The 17,592-nt window shown below is 48.9% G+C and overlaps 1 protein-coding gene across 7 annotated transcripts in view; it reads right to left on the bottom strand.

Annotated features, from left to right (window-relative positions):
- CadN (neural cadherin) overlaps nt 1-17,592 on the bottom strand; it is a 307,286-nt gene that overhangs the window by 76,156 nt on the left and 213,538 nt on the right. For all 7 annotated transcript variants that reach the window (XR_005110559.2, XM_037428692.2, XM_037428688.2 and 4 more), the window contains exon 17: nt 7,718-7,833. Coding sequence is in view for 6 of the 7 variants with exons in the window: in XM_037428692.2 (XP_037284589.2) it covers nt 7,718-7,833 (116 nt within the window). In the remaining variant the exon portion in view is untranslated. The remainder of the gene's footprint in view (nt 1-7,717; nt 7,834-17,592) is intronic.

Genomic DNA, 17,592 nt, shown 5'->3' with positions numbered 1-17,592 from the left:
CTGCCCATTCCCCAGAAATGGATGACGAAAACACCCAGCCAGAAGACAGTACCCAGACTCAGCCTCTGATAGTCATTGTGACCACCGCATTACCGTTCTTCAATGGCACAGATGACCATGCAGTCCAAGATTGGCTATCGACCTTTGAAAAGGTGGGCGTGAGCAACAAGCGGGATGACACTTCGAAGCTTCAATATGTTGCCTTCTACGTGAAAGAGGTCGCGAGCCTCTCGTTCAACAACCACCAGTCCGCATTTGGCACTTTGCTTTTAAGCAACGAATTGTCTATGTCTTTGGCAGCCCCGAGGTACGTAAGCTCCGTGCTGAACAGCGCCTACGGGGGCGTGCGCAGCTGTAGGGAGAAGGCTTCACGAGCTACATTGAAGACGTGCTCGACCTGTGCAAGTGCCTTGACCCTTCGATGGCAGAGGCAGACAAGATTCGACACATTTTGGAGGGCATAGACGACGCCTTCCAGATGCTGCTGACCAAGGGCCCACGGACCGTACCTAAACTAGCCCCTCTATGCCAGAGCTTCGAGGAGCTGTGAAAACATCGAGCCTTGACACGGCGGGCAGCGGCTACAGATGAAACTCTCGTGGCATTGACCCTCGGTGGTGTGCAAGAAACAATGCTAATGTCAGAAATCAAGAGATTTGTTCGCGAGGAAGTGGCTCAACACCTTTCGTGCCTGTCAGATTTACCGACAGCTGATGCCACTACTGAGCCTCTCGCACCCGCCATCCGGCAGGTGATACAGGAGCAAGTCTTTAAGGCACTGCCGTCCGCCTCTCAGGCAACACCTGTTGCCATGCCCTTAACTTACGCAGCTGTTACTGCAAGCCCACCGCGACCGCTACCTTTGTCGACGTCTCAATCTGTGCGAGTGCCAAAGACGCCCAGTACACAACAGCGCTACAGAAACCCGTGGCATACAGCTGACAACCGCCCCTTTTGCTACGCATGCGGGTATTCAAGCCATGCCGTGTGCTTCTGTTGTCGGCACTTCGCAGTGACCTCAGCTGCACAGAGATACTCCGACTGCTCTTACCGGGCCCTGTACGCCGCACAACAAGAACTGCCACTTCAACATGACAAACTGCCAATTGATCGTGGACTGCTACCAGCGTAACGAGACCGCCGACGCACTTCCGAGTAGCAGTAGTCTACTTCCCATCATTCACCCTCACCAAAACACATATCTCTGTCGCCAGACAAACAACACTAATTTCCACAGCTCCGAAGGCACAAGCTGCGTCGTCGTCACACTGTGCCAAGTCCCTGTCTGGGCCCCATCAATGTTACAAAAATGTTCGTCTAAGGTTTGCGTACTTTTGCGCTTGTGGGTACCGGAGCTGCCCTATCCGTGATGAGCCGAAAACTTTGTCGCTCTATAAGGAAAGTCATAACGCCACCTTCCGGGTTTTCGCTCAGTACAGTAAGCGCGCAACAAATTCAACTGGTTGGAGCATGTACGGCCAGAGTCATCATTCAGACAGTTATCGCCTTGGCCACGTGTTCGCATGATATGATACTCGGATGGGATTTTTTGTCACGCCACCATGCTGTCATTGACTTTGCTCCTACTATGGTGGAACTTTCCGGATGTTGTGATGCCTTGTCTACAGGCACAGAACAATCTCATGTCGGCAAGCTTGTTGTTGCCACCGACACTAGCATCCCACCTCTTTGTTCCACCATAGTTCCTGTCTATTGTACTAAATTTTCTGGCACATCTTCATGCCATCCAATGTTTTTAGTCGCCGCCACAGTACTTCACTGCCATTCGCCGTTCTATCGCCTCATCACCATATGAGTGGACTATTCGTTTGAAACCCCAGCTTATGCCCTCTCGTTTTACACAGTAATGATTTGCTTGGCCCCACCCAATCTGTCGATTTAAACGCCATTAGACCCATTGAACCCCGCGAGACTGGCCCGAAATTTCAGCTGAATGTTGTGACTCCTCGTTTTACTATAGATGACGTCTGCTCAAAGGTATTCATTCTATTATTGCTCTATCGACAGTGCGCCGCTCCTTGAGAATCAACGGGCACAGCTAATAACGCTTCTTTATGAGTTTCGATATTCACTCGACTTTCCCCAAAAGCCACCGAGTCAAACCAACACTGTTGCTCATATTATTGACATGAAGTCACACTCCTTTGCAACAACGCCCCTACCATGTGTCAGCAGCAGAACATGATATCACTGCGACGCAAGTGAATGACATGCTTCAACACAGTGTCATCACGCTTTCCTCATGTCTGTCGTCTTCACCTGTAGTGCTCGTGAGGAAAAAAGATGGTTCCATTAGATTTTGCATGGATTACCGGCGTATCAACAAAATCACGCAGAAAGATGCCTACCCTCTTCCCCGAATCGATGACGCCATCAATTGCTTACAAGGGGCTAAATACTCTTCGTCATTGGACTTGCGCTCAGGTTATTGGCAGGTGCCCATGGCAGAGTGTAACCGTCCTAAAACAGAGTTTGTTATGTCGAATGGCTTATATGAATTCACAGTAATGATGGACAGCATTTTACGATTTTACGCCGCCTGAAGTGGCACATGTGTTTGTGTTATCTTGACGACATCGTCATCTTTGTCCTAGACTTTCCCACACACGTCAACTGTTTGCACACGATTTTTCAGTGCCTTACCAAGGCAAACCTTTAGCTTAACCTGAAAAAGTGCCGCTTTGGAGCCCGCCAACTAGCTATATTTGGCTACGTGGTCTCAAAAAATGGAATACTTCCAGACCCTGACAAACTTTGTGCAATCACCGAGTTTCCGTGGGCTGGTGCTCTTATTTTTGCCACTTCGTGCGCAACATTGCATCGATAGTAACAACACTGATAATACGACTCGCTGGCTCTGCTGACCTTTCCAAATGGACTCAAGCATGTGACGACGCCTTCAACACACTGCGTCGCCTGCTTATGTCACTACCGATTCTGCACCACTACGACAAATCTGCTTCAACCGAAGTTCACACTGACACTAGCAGCATTGGTCTTGGCGCAGTACTCGCTCAGCGTAAGCCCGGGATTCAGGAATACCTCGTCGCATAAGCTAGCCACGCCCTTAGAAAAGCTGAATCGGTCACCGTGAAAGAATGCCTCGCCATTGTTTGGGCATTAAGCAAGTTTCATTCTTACTTGTACAGACAGACGTTTGACGTGGTAACTGACCATCACGCCCTTTGTTTGTTATCATCTCTGAAAAATCAACTGATCATCTTGGACATTGAGCTCCTCACCTTTAAGAATTTTGACATTCGCGTCGTCTACCAATCTGGCCAAAAACATGACGATGCGGTCCCGACTTCCCGACTTCCCTATCACTGCCCTTTCCATCACAAGAATGTCAAGCGAGCAGCGAAAAAACCTGTAGGTGGCCTCTTTCTTAGACCTCCTTTCGGACACTTCCAAGTCTGCGTACTTAACTGCTCTTCCTCGCCAACCAGCAGATTTCGTGATAAGAGACGCACTATAATAAAGAATAAACTGCCAAGCAGACGATCACAAGTGCCTCTTGGTGATACGAAAACACATGCGATCTGACGTAAGTGCGTATTTTCATGCTGATCCGCAACATGCTCACGCTGGTTCATTGAAGACAAACGAACAACTCCGCCAGCATTACTACTTGCGTGGCATGTACACCTCCGTCCAGAAATATATTCAATTCTGTCCACTGTGCCAACAACACAACTCAATTGCCCATTCACATGGATTGCTGCAGCCTCTACCATGCCCTGCACGCGCTTTCGATTGTATTGGCATCGATCTATATGAACTGCTCCCTTACACACCGGCTGGTAATCGATGGGTAATCATTGCCATGAAACACCTCACGAGATACGTGGAAACAGCTTTGCTACCTTTCGCTGCTGCTCAAGGTGTAGGCAATTTCATCCTATGATGATTCATACTATGTCATGGTGCACCACGCGAACTACTCAGCGATATAGGGTGTGTGTTTCTATCTGAAGTTCTTCAAGAACTCCTTTAAGCGTGCTGCACGGTTCACCACACATTTACAGCCTACCACCCGCAGACAAACGGTCTGAGCGCTTCAATTATACCCTGGGAGACATGCTCGCGATGTACGTCAATTCTGACCAGTCAAACTGGAATGCGATGCTCCCGTTTGCAACACAGTCAACAACAGGCTTTTCATTTTTTTTTTTTTCTTCAATATGGCTGCGAACCACGCCCCACTTTTAATACCATTTTGCCATATCGCCCGGACGCTTTCGAATAAGCCCCATTTCTGAAATTTTACAGCGCGCAGAAGAGCGGCGTCAGTAGGTGCATTCATTCATCTCGAACAAACAATCCCACGAAAAAGAAACGCCACGATCGCGACCAGCAAGTCCTGACTTACACTGTGGGATTACTCGTCTTGCCACTCCTCTGGCTTGTCGTCTAAGTTTGCTCCAAAGTATCAGGGTCCTTACCATGTCGTGGAACGCCGCTCACACATATGTAATTGAGCCCGTCAAGCCATCAACAGACAGGCGCTGCCTTGGACGCGAGACAGTGCATGTTAGTTGCGCCATCAACAGACAGGCGCTGCCTTGGTCGCTAGACAGTGCATGTCAGTCGCCTCAAGCCATATCACAATCCCTTTCTTCGGTTGTCAGAATGACTCGCCTGGATGGCTCCCCTTAGTCGCAAAGATTTTGTAAGGAAGAAAAAGAGCGATATGCTGTAGTGGGCCAGGACCTTAACCGTAAGAGCCGAGCACGAGCTGCTGCGACTGCGATTCGTGTGCCAGTTGTCGCCACCCGCTCTCAGCGTCTATAAGCCTCCTGCTCAAGTGTTGTACTACTTGTACCAATAAACCCCTTTTCAAACTGAAGAAGTGATTGCTGCTGTAGATGAGTAATTTTCAGAACTTCCACAGTCATTTTAAGGACGGAATCCAGGCTCTGGAATATCGATGAACCAAGTGTGTAGAGTTGAAAGGAGACTATGTTAAAAATAATTTTGAAGGTCCAAAATGCTTTTTTCTATATCAGGCTGAGAACTTTTCAGACCACCTTAGTATGCCACAGCTCTTTCACTGTAGTACAATGTAGAGTATAACAATAAATGAACAAATGTGTATAGCTTTCTGCATGACATCTGTCAATCATAATTGGCTGAATGCAGTTGAATTTTGTGTTAAACACATATACTTGTGCACACAACCAATGACAGTCACATAAAGGCAGTTTGGGCTCACAAGCCAAGCTATAAATCATGTTAAGAATATAATGAGAACCATTCCTGGGCTTGTGAACACAATATGCTAATAGCGCAATATACAGTGAAACTCTATACCATAACAAAGTCATATTGGCAACCGCTAACTGTATTATTGATCAAATTTCATCAAGACAAGACTCCAATTTTTTGATAGCAAATAACCCGCGCAGGTTTTTTAAATAGTCGTGCATCTCACTAGTAGGCGCACCTAAGTGTGGCTGCCATGACGAAATGCAAAGCGCGGTAACTGTGGGCTTTCGCGCACGAAGAGCGCACACTGACGATGCAGGCGAGCATTTAAAAACCATAAGAAGGAAATGGTGGCACCAAGGATTACTCATGTTTCGCGTCTTTTCTTGATGCGTGTGTGGCATTCTTGCGGCAATCTGCTACTGGGCAATCTCCTAACTGCCTAACCAGCGCTGCTTCAATGAAATTCGGATCTGCTGCCGCGTAGAACCCTAGCCAATTGTGTGCAGTGCGTTGCCTACTACGCTTTAGCCGTTCCAAAGGGCTTGGAGAACCGTAAGTACACGTGCAATTGTCGTGGGAGCATGCGCAACGCGGGTTTCGGTGCTCCAGAATATTTTGACCTGATTTGACCATGCTCTGGTGCTACGCATATCTTGGGGCAATGCGGTGTCGGCAGTGTCACTTTCACTCCCACCGACGAGGCACGCATGAAGCGGAGCAGCAGAAAACGGCGGTGCGTTTGAGTTGCCGCCTATTAGAAGCGTGCAGTATGCGTTGCAATGGCTATACACCAAATGCGCCACGCAGAACATCGCTGAAGATGTTTGCTGCGATAAGACTGTCGGCGGTAAGTTGTATTCAAGCTTTCACCGATCACTGGTGTCACGTGTCCGCGCACTTCCAATGCTTAACTACAGAGGCATCGCGTCGTCATCGTAATCGCGCCATGAATTGTAATAATTAAGCAGCCTGCTTGATCGCAAAAGTAAAGTGTAGCATCAGTCACACTGCGAGCTGAGGAGCGCACTTTCGTGCAAGAAGAGAAAAAACATGACGGCACGGTTCGTTTCGTTACCTTTGCTCGACGGTGTCTTTCTGTGCCTCCCATCGGTAACGTGAACACGCGAAAGATAGCCCGCAAAAGAGATTTTCTCTCCACCATTCCTTAGGAATACTTTATTTGTCAAAAAGACTAGGTGCGCATATGCAATGCACGAGGATTTTATTGTGCTGAATCTACAGCGCAATGTTACTTCGCTAAATCACGAGAAAGACATACGTGGATTTCAATGGAGCTGGGAAACAAAAACAGTTCGTTACATGGCGGCCATTGTCAAATCGAGGTGCGTTATATCGCTGTTTGACTGTATTGTGGTTGCTATAAATAGACACAAATGCCTGTGCATGCTCAAGTGCACCTAGCCTAGACAGTGGGAAAGGAGCTGTATGGTCAGACTGTTCCCGACTTGCTCAGACCTGCAGTGCCTTTCTGCATGCACATATGTAAGTTAAAATATGATAACGTACAGTACATTCATTGTTGCTTTTTGTCACTTAACATTCATTTGAGATTAGTTTTACCTCTTCAAGGTGGCTGTGGGGATTCCGTGGCATATACCATATCTGAACTCGAAAATCTAAACGGGTCGCTTAGGGGAGAGAGATCTTACTTTGAAGATGTGTAACTTTCTGACAAAAACCTCTCAGCGTGCCAAGAAGCGCATTGTTCTTCCAAAGAGGGCGAGCTCTCGAAAAAACTCATGTTATCATTCCAGGTGCATAAGTTGAAAACATCTATGCAGTTTTGAATGCTGCGGACTGCAATAAAATGAGAAGCCACGTCCCCCGCGATGTCTTTCTTTTTTTTTGTCTTAACAATAATGGGTGAACACAAAAGGTCCAGCTTCTACCCCCTCTTTTGTTTTTGCTAGAAGCTCCGTTTATTTTTAAAATCTACAGATTTGCCGTGCGGTAGTGAAATCGTGTAAGAGTGACTTAGGATACCGTTAGCTCACATATAAGCACTTCTAACAGCAATTGATATGTTCTTCCTTGAGCAAAACAAAATATCCAAGCTATAAGGTTAAATAGGTATAAAGCATTAAGAAAATGGCGCCGTGGCTTCCATGCAAAAAATAATGTGCAAGAGACAAGTCATATGCAGCTAGAACTATCTGTATTTTGATGACAGAAGGGTGCTACCATTGGTTGGGCACATGTTCATCGCAGAGAAGCGCACAAGCAAATCAGCATAAAGTTCTATATAAGTACCTTTGTTTAACACAGTAGGTGTAGCCAGTTATTTGTATTGGAAACATGCAATCCCGGAAGATGACATAAGGCATCAGCGTTCTAGTGGGTCAGCTAGTATACAAGAGCAGGTTCTTAATTGATGGTCATAGAAGTTGGAGCAAATACTCAGTGCACTATTTCGAATTCTTCCGAGAGCGGCCCGGTGGGATGGAGCCAGGAGGCTGCGCCCTACCTCTTTCCTGGTCTCGTAGTCGAGCGGGCCTGCCACGTAGATGGCGCCAGTCTCATTTTTCACCGCAAACGCTCCTCCTATGTTCCCCTGGGTGATCTCGTAGCGTATCCTCGAGGCTGCGAATAGAGACAGCGACCATTGCGGAAATTCGCCAACACCTTCTAAGGCCTCCACCGGCTCAGAGTACGGAAGCGCCAAATGCAAGTACAGTGACCTGTTCGCTAACATACATACACAGTTTTTACTCATCTTCAGCATTATTACCAGCTTTATCTGCATTCACGTTTGAGTGGACTACTCAAGCATGAATGCAGATAAGGTGAATGCAGAAGTTTGAGTAGACCTCTACTAAAACGTATTCCAAAGCACCGTCTTTCATACAATGTTTCAATATTTATTGATCAGAGACGCGAATTGAATATGTTGTCATCTCGTTTAAGAAAAATGACCTTACTGGTTTAAGAGCACTCGTATTCGAAAGGCAGCAAGACGAGCACCAATTTTGTGAGATATTGTTATAGAGCATTGACATCATAACCGACAAAGATGACCATGGGGTAACGGACTCATGGGTTGAGTCACTGAGACACAGATCGAGCCGTGTGTCTGAGTGAGTCCGAGTTTTGATGAGTTGGAGTGCGAGTGAGTACAATTGAAGAACATTTTCGTGAATATGAGTCCGGCTCAGAAACATTTCGGTGAGTCTGACTCTGTGCGAGTCTTAAGTGCAAAATATATTTCATGAGTGAGTCTTAGCTCCACAAGTTATGCCGACCTATGCGTACAATAACTGGCTGCAGTGGACCAACGTGATACACACTTGGCTCGGAATCGCTAGATGAATCATTTGTTCAACTTGCCCAGTAAGAGTACAAACCCAATGAGCCAGTTTCCTAGCTCATAAGTGCTGTCCAAGAGTAAAAACTGACCAAGTGTGATGTTTTGAACACCGACAAACAAAGCGTGTGCACGCTACGATACAACAGCGTGGGCAGAAATGGCAACTTGAAGCCCCAGCCCTTAGTCGTGCGCACACACTAGCGTTCAAGCGTATCCATCGTCCTTGACACGTACACAGCTCGGTAAGCGACAATTAGGGCGGTAGAACACACTCAAGACATCACATTTATATTGCCGCGAGCGGATCTATAGGATCTACTTGCTTGTGGGATCCAGGAGCGAGAACGCACTGCGGGTGTGCCGTCCCCTCTCGAAGAGAGCGGCCAGGAGCCGAGTTTGCCTTTCAAGTGCCGCCAAGGGAAGTGGAAGAGACGCTTAATCCTTTAATAGGGGCTACTTCCACGTCTTGAAACCCCTTTTCCTTTTGTTATGGCCACTTTAAACGGGCGCCGCAAACGACCTTCAGAGCGTCATTTGTCATCTTCTCTGTCGGCTCACGGAGAGAGTGAAAACACCGGTCGTCGACGGAAGAAGAAATGCCAAGCGGCGGGCAGACTCACCCTACCTGCCCGAGCAACAGCACCGCTTTTTTACGGGGGACTTACTGAGTGCTTGTGAATGTTTGTTGAAATGTGACCCCAATTCCTGTTAATTAAAGTTACTTTTGTTTAAATGTTCACGAGTGTTCGACCGTTAACTGGCTGGATAGCGGACGCTTTGACCCGTCAAATGCGAGCTGCGAGACCAGCATAGTAAAAAAGCGCTTCAACTGCCATCGGCCGCCAACTCAACGTCCGCCGGCAATGGGATACGTCGCCACGGCAAGACCCCCGGTTGAACCCAGACACACGCCCATTGCAAGGATATCATCGCCAAGGAGTTGAGCAGCTGATAGCAGAAGGGCAGCAACAAGGTGGGCTCATTTCATCTTTCAACGCTCAACGCGCAGCTTAGCACCATTGTTTCACATACGTCCGCTCCGAGACAAAACGTGCAAGCAAGAATGGACCAGGACGAGCTGACGCATGAGTGTCCAAATGTCACACCACAAGATAAAGCTTCCGCATCAAACGTTCGGCCGCAAAGAAAAACAACCCTATCGACGAGGGCTAAAGAAACGTACCAAACGAGCCGCGAAGAGCACTGCCGCAAACTAGATTCTGTTTGGAAAAACGTGGAGAGCGCTCTTCAGGCACTGTCACGCGCTAAGGGAGAACAGTTTACCGGCGTCAAAACGCACCTTCGTGCAAGTTACGAGCGCTACGAACGTGCTACCGCAAGATACTCAGCCTTTCTCGAGAAGGCGAAGACGTTTGAAGCCAGACACGAATTACGGCTCCGACAGGTAATCGATGAAGACCGTGAGGCGATCGTGAGCGAAAAGTTACGAGAGGCTACGCCACAAGAACGCGACAAAGCACATGAAACAGCATCGCAGTTCTTTCTATCGGTTCACTCAAGAGCTTCCTCGCGATCACGACGATCGGGCTCCTCCAAGATTATCCTGGCTGCTGTGCAGGCCCGCGCGCAAGCAGAGGCCGTCAAAGCAAGAGCTCAGTTTGGACGTAAAGAGGCCGCAATGCGCTTAGAAAAGGCAAGAATTGAGGCCGAGCTTGAGGTATTACAGCATGAAAAAGAGGCAGCTGCTGCAGACGCGCAGGCAAGTGCACTCGAGGCAGCTGTGGAACAGGATGGCGGGGAGTGTGTGCGCCCACACCCACCTTTAGACCGGACACTACGGGTTTCGAGCTACATCACTGAGCAAGCCGCCATACGTGATGCCGAGCTCGCGTCTCTTCGGGTGCCTGTTGTTCATCCGAGAAGCCAGAGCTTGGAGCATGCCGAAGTAACCAACCACCTCCCGGACTTCCGTGACTATCACCAGCCGCCTGCGTACACGCCAGCACCTAACAGTTCGAGCTCAGAGCTTGCCGGCGTCCTTAAATTCCTGTGCCGCAAGGACCTTGTCTCTACAGGACTTACGAAGTTTGATGATCGACCTGAGAACTTTCGAGCTTGGAAGTCATCTTTCAAAGGCGTCATCAGAGATGTAGACGTTTCTGCGCAGGAAGAGCTCGACCTTCCAATCAAATGGCTTGGTCCTGAGTCATCGCATCAAGTCCGAAGGTTGAAATCTGTTCATGTGGATGACTTCTCGAAGGGCTTAAACATCGTGTGGAAACGGCTCGACGACACCTTCGGACACCCTGAGACAAAAGAGCGCTTCGTGCGCTTCATGAAAGAATATAAAAGAAGGCGACGTCGTGCTCATCAGGGACAAAGAAGCAAATCGCAACGATTGGCCCATCGGCGTTGTCACCCAAAGCCTGCCCAGTGCGGACGGAATGGTGCGCAAGGTGGAGGTGAAGATTGCAAGGAATGGTGCAATAAGGAAACTCTGCCGACCGATATCGGAAGTGGTGCCCTTGTTTTCGCCATCAACAAACTGTGGCGTCTAACAAGCAGACACCAGACGGGGAGTGTGCCGTCCCCTCTCGAAGAGAGCGGCCAGGAGCCGAGTTTGCCTTTCAAGTGCCGCCAAGGGAAGTGGAAGAGACGCTTAATCCTTTAATAGGGGCTACTTCCACGTCTTGAAACCCCTTTTCCTTTTGTTATGGCCACTTTAAACGGGCGCCGCAAACGACCTTCAGAGCGTCATTTGTCATCTTCTCTGTCGGCTCACGGAGAGAGTGAAAACACCGGTCGTCGACGGAAGAAGAAATGCCAAGCGGCGGGCAGACTCACCCTACCTGCCCGAGCAACAGCACCGCTTTTTTACGGGGGACTTACTGAGTGCTTGTGAATGTTTGTTGAAATGTGACCCCAATTCCTGTTAATTAAAGTTACTTTTGTTTAAATGTTCACGAGTGTTCGACCGTTAACTGGCTGGATAGCGGACGCTTTGACCCGTCAAATGCGAGCTGCGAGACCAGCATAGCGGGCGACTCAGAGTATGGAAAGAAATCAGAAGCAGACAATACTAAGAAGACGTTCTCAAATACTTAAATAGCATACAGAAAAATCAGTGTTGGTTCGACGCAACGATACCGTGGATTGGCCCAGGCTATGCAAAACAGTCGACATCCAAAGGCTACTCTACAAAGAAACGCACCGAACGGCAACCCAACACTTTGCAAACACTACACAAACTATTTCGACGGTGACATAACACTTCACCAAGGATAGCTGGACAGCATGAAGTACACACGCGGATGTCTCTCGTCTCGTCTATTCCAAAAGCAGATAACCGGCTGCCACCAACATCACCGGCAACGGAAACGATAATGTTGCCCTACCAGGAAGAGCGCAACACTTGTACGCTACCTACAAGTACATTCACGAAGAGTGCGGTGATTGCGACAAACTACGCCGCAAATTCCTAAGACACAAAGTGCAATGAGTACATATACATGCATAGTGTATAGTATGTGTAGCCGCTGCAGCAATACCTTTCGAATACGGTGCACGGTATGCTTGGAATCCTGGTCTGTTTCTTTCCTTATAGGTTAGCCCTATGTGGCTAAACAGAAACAAATGGCAAAATGAGAGAGCTAAAAAAGAGTAAGAGGGCACTCCTAAAACGTGGCAGAACATCAAGGAAAGCAGGCTGAAGATAGCGCTGAGGAGGGTTGAATCGTTGACATTTGGATTCCGGCTTGACTTGACGCATGCTCCAAATACCTAAGCCGTTAAAATATGGGCCCTCTAAGAGGCAAAATAAAATAAAGCCACATTTCTGGCGCTAGAACACGAATGAAATCATAACGGCGAGACCAAGATATGGTGCGCTCTCCCTAGGGCTAGAGCACCCTTATTACGCCGCACTTTGCGAGAGAATGATAAAGCGCCTATACGATGTCGACTGATGTCAGGCGGCAAAAGACAGCACGCATAATGAATTTTCATGAACCACACTCGGGGGAGCTCTTCCTATATGTGTGGAAGAAGAGCCAAACCAGAGAGAGAAAAAAATCGCTCGCTGCCTATTGTTAAATACCCGATCACGCATGCACGACAAATATATATATATATATATATCATATTGTTAAACCACATAGGAACTTTATACACTAATCGCCAAGTCGTGTAACAACCGAAGCTGTGGTGAACTGATGCTGGCTTTTAAGCATGTGTAGACTGAACATTTCGAGCATGTCAAACATTATTATGATCACGGATATTCAAGAGCAAATTCCGTTTTGCGCAACAAAATTAATCTCGCGCAAGTTGTGATGCCTGAGCTCTAAAGAGAAACATATGTAGAGTATGTGGTGCGGACTTTCCTAGCTTTGATCACCTCCAACTAAACTGTTTACAATAGCGTATGGCTCTCCTGGTGCCACGATTCAGAAAATGAGATATAGCCAGAGGAATAAGAACAAGACAAGCGCTACACGAAAAACTATAATTCATGTTAGTGCAGTACAATGTGTAGTAGCTGTGCCCTTCCATAAACAATTGCAAAACTTTCTCAAAAGGCATTTTGAGGACAAGTTACAAACAACCCATTTGCTGTAGCCACGCAAGATCAATGACTTGACTAACTTCGTCATAACTGCACAAGGCGGCCAACCTGGACACTACGTAAAAGAACAGCGCAAAAAAGAACGGACGAACACAGAGAGCAACAGCGCCGCACCCTAAAGATAGGGGCGAAGAGACGCGCTTGGGAGCAATACGTGTGTGTGTGCTTGTGAGTGCACGTGAGAGAGAGAGGGTGTGTGTGTGTGTGTGTGTGTACACGCACGCACACTAGTCGCCACGTCTGCTCGAATGTTACTGCCTACTGCCGGGACAGTGCACCGGACGCGGCAGATTGGCTGCAACGTGTGTGAAGGAGGTCAGCAACAGTGAGCCCTCATCCGACGAGCTCAGCGCCGCTGCGAGATGCGGTCCCTTTAGGAATAGCGCTAATCAAACCAGCACCTCCACCCTGGCAATTGCACCCGCGCGGGCTAGACAATCCGGCGAAGTTCCCGCTCATCCGAGTGGAGCTGTTGGAAGTTCATGCTCATACCTGCTATTTATTTTACCGAACAAGCCCTCTTCCAGGCGTGTGCCAACGGTAAATTTCGAGTCGTTCGCTTTTGTGCAAGCTTAAACAAGAACATCTTGCACCACTCTGACCTTCCGCTCGGACAAGACTGTCACAACGCGGGTGCTTCTGGACACGAGCATCGGTAGAACGAGCACAAAACGCTCCCACAGGGCAGGCGCCTAAATAGAGGTTCCTGTGCCCGCGGTAGAGAACGAAACAGGCAGGACTAGTTACCCCGGCTTCCAGTTGGCGCAAAGAAGAAAAAAAAAAAACAATCCAGCGCCATCTGAGTAAAGGCGCAACGTCGCCTCGCAAAGCGTACGAGCAGAGAAAAAGGGTCGGAGTGAATTACCGTGACAAGCGAGATGCACGTCGGGCCTCCTTTTATGCGGGGAGCAACTACACACTATCGCACGAGCTCGGTGCTACAAGATTTGTCATTCGGGTGCCCGCCCCTGAGGGACTTATATATACAAAAAAAAAAAAAACTAATTCCTAACGTCCCATAGGCGCGCGTTTATGGCCCGAGCAACGACGATGGAGCGCAACACAAATCGAGTCAACGGAGCCGCGACCCCGCAAAGGGCCCCAGAACAACCACGCGCGCACTCGATCCACCCGCCTCTTGTCAGTAAATCTCAAGGAAAATGGGGAGGTGGTGTGTAAGTACACGACCAAGGCACGCCCTTTGTAGCAGCGCAGACACATGAAAGGAAACCGGCGAAGCAAACTCGCTGTGGTACATGACCGTGGTACATGACGTGCTGCACGTGTGACACATACAGCTCCTCTCCTCCACCTAGCGCGGCACAGCCTTGCGAAACTACGTGGCAAAGCCCAACACTGCCTCGCGTGGCGATTGTAGTTTTGGACCTGGAAAGAGTCATTTTCCTGAACAGAGCTGATTGCATGTCATAAAATTGGCGCGGCGATTTAGTAGGGTGTTCTTCCGCATGCTCTGCACAGACTTGGGAGGAGGCTTTTTTTTTTTTTTTTGTCTAAATAAACGTAAGTTGTTAGTGACCACCTCTGTGTTCACTGCCTCTGCTCCTGCCTCTCAGTTCTTCCCTTTTCAAAGTTTTAGTAGTTTTCTTCACGTTCTATAGTATGTAGCAACTTACTCAACAAGCAACACTCTCGATTCTTCTAAAGCACAACATTGCTCTAGCGAAGCATGACAGACCGGAGCGTAAAACCGCGGTTTCCGTTGAGACTGGGAGTTTGTGCGTGCTACCCGCGCACTGTCCGGTCATTCCGTCCACCCCGAGCCTGTAAAGAGACACGAGGGAAGCTCGCTGCTTTTCGTATCACCGCGAACCACAGCTTTCGAAACAGAGCGACGCCGGATACAAGAGAACTGCGCGCACTTCTTGCTTTTTTTTTTTTCGCGCTTTTACCTCTGTCAATGCGGAAGCAGCAAAGCCCCCCTCCCCCCCTCCATAAATCAATCAGCGCTATTCGCGAGGGCTTTTAGGCAAAGGCTCCAATTAGTTAACCGTGCGCTCACGATTGCCACGGTAGTCTAGAGAGCTCCGAACTTTTCCGGGTGAGGGGGGGAAGGATGAAGAGATTCAAGCGCGCGCGAAAGACAGGAGGGGAGGTCGGTCTCAAAACGTAAAGAAGAAGCCCAGGATGGTGATTTCCAACAGGCCGCTCGGTGTGCGGAGACCGACTGTTGGATGGCGCAGTGACCCTGACGAATGGGCGAGCGCCTTTGATCGAAGAATGCGCGCTCCCAAGTTTTCGAAGCGTCTAGAGGAGCCGCACGCGTGACTCGAAGTGCTCGGGGGGCGACACGAGGGCGCCGTCAGCGAAGAAAACAAACACTACGCGACGACTCAAAACTTCGCTGATGGCGTTTGAGGCGCCAGACGCGACTTGAATCGCCGAGCGTATACACGACAGCAAAGACAAAACGTCTAGCAACGCAGTTGAAACGGACGTCCACGAATCAGGCCTCCAGTAAGCAATGAAAGGAATGGTCTGGAGGCTATCAAAGAAAAAGGAAACCGGAGGGTCCAAGACAGAATGGCGTGTGAGCCGAAAAGCAAACTTACAGCAACAGTATTTTACTGTCAATGCTGCGAAGCATCAAGTCAAGCTCGTGGACTCACGTGGCAGCAACTGCATGCTTGACGGTGACAGAGTCTGCGTCACAGCTTTGACAACGACCCACTTACGGTGAATGAAGCAGAGTGACACAGTAGCGGAAAGCTTAATATGGAACACGGTTCTCCAGCTCATTTCGCAAACAGTTCACCGAAAGATTCATCAATCATTGACTCGCGCTTCTCAGCCAACCGCGCTGAGAACCTGTAACGGGTCGAGAACAGGCAAAACAGTTATAAATCGCCGGCCCGCTGTGATCATCAGCAGCTGCTTAATGACTAAATTCGACGTCTGTTCAGTTGTTTTTATCAGAACCATACTCGTGACCTACACCTGAGCCTTGCGAATGCGGTAAATGAAGATATTTCAGACATAGAAAACACCGGACACGTGCGTAAAATCATGAAAATACGGGTCAGCGTTTCGTTCTCAGGCCATGCCCACTTGTATATCTTGCAAAACAAAGCTGATACGCAGCCTCGGAGACAAACGACCAAGCGAAGTCGCAACGTCGTGGGCCTTAGTGCTTCGTGCATAACTCGGCTGCGTAAGTTCGCGGAACAAGACGTCCACGACTCTCCCAACACAGCCTTGAAGAATGCAGTGCACCCAAGACCACACAAGACAGGCGCGCTATCACTTCCATAACTTCCTACCAGAGCATAGGCAAAACCACGCGTTTTCTGACCCTCATTAGAAGGCCACGAAGAAGGAACGGGAAGGCCATGATAGGCTATACTGGTCAAGCACTGTTCAAATGAAAAGCCGATACGTAATACCAGAGAATAATGAGGCAGTGCGAGCGAGGCAATGAATGACCTCGGCTCGGTGAAAAGACACGACCGTGAAAAATGACAACGGCGCGCGCAGAGCGGAAGAGACGTATAGGTGAGCGGGGTGGGGGGAGATTGGGTGGGGGGGGGGGCGATCTGAGACGCGAGGAGGAGGGGGGGGGGGACACGACCGGGCTCTGGTGGGTCAGGACCCTCGGGATAGGAAGAAACAGAAAAGCTAAACCAACTATTCACGCCAAATATGGCAGCGCTGGCCTGCTAATTGGCATCAGCGCAGAGCGGCCGCTGGAGCGAGCGACGCCTGATTAAAAATTCTCGACGCGCGCGCCCAAATTAATTATCTTTCGCAAAGAGCACGACTGTGTCTCTCGCCAAGGCACTTTTACTGGCGTTTCTAAGTACAGTCCACAGCTCTTTATTGCACCCCCCCCCCCCCCCTCTTGTGCCGATCAGAAGAGGGCCACACTCGATATATATATGTAAGTTCCACGTCAAGAAACGGCACGGCTCAGCGCACGAGCGGGAAGAAATTCATCATAAAGAAGGCACAGTCACAATGTCCCGCCGCTAAAGCGTGTCCTGCAGCCAATGAGACTGCAGAGAGAGAAGGGAGCAGCGGGAAAATATACTACTCAAGAGTTTTAACACGCTCCCCTCGTGTTGTTCTCAGACACAAGAGCACCGAGGTGCACTGCGCTAGCGAAGCAGTAGCAAGACATCCTGTATCAAAATGCGGGGGCACAGATTCTTTGTACACGCGAAACTCGCCTGAGAGAAAACTCCTCTCCTTGTTCGCCATTGGCAATCGTCATCGAGTAAAAAAAAGGAAGAAAAAAAAATGTCCCGACCGTTCATAAGTGGGCAAAACTTGTGGAGCTCACAAAGACACACTCATTAAGTATATTTGGAGCTCAGGACTCACTCGGACTCACACTCACGAGAATTTTCTTCAACCGGACTCACTTTGACTCAGACTGACCAAAATATCATTCACGCGGACTCACTCAGACTGACTGATTGATTGATTGATATGT

This window comes from Rhipicephalus microplus, chromosome X (genome assembly GCF_043290135.1).
Source record: "Rhipicephalus microplus isolate Deutch F79 chromosome X, USDA_Rmic, whole genome shotgun sequence".
NCBI lineage: Eukaryota > Metazoa > Arthropoda > Arachnida > Ixodida > Ixodidae > Rhipicephalus > Rhipicephalus microplus.
This window is presented reverse-complemented; position numbering and strand designations above follow the sequence as displayed.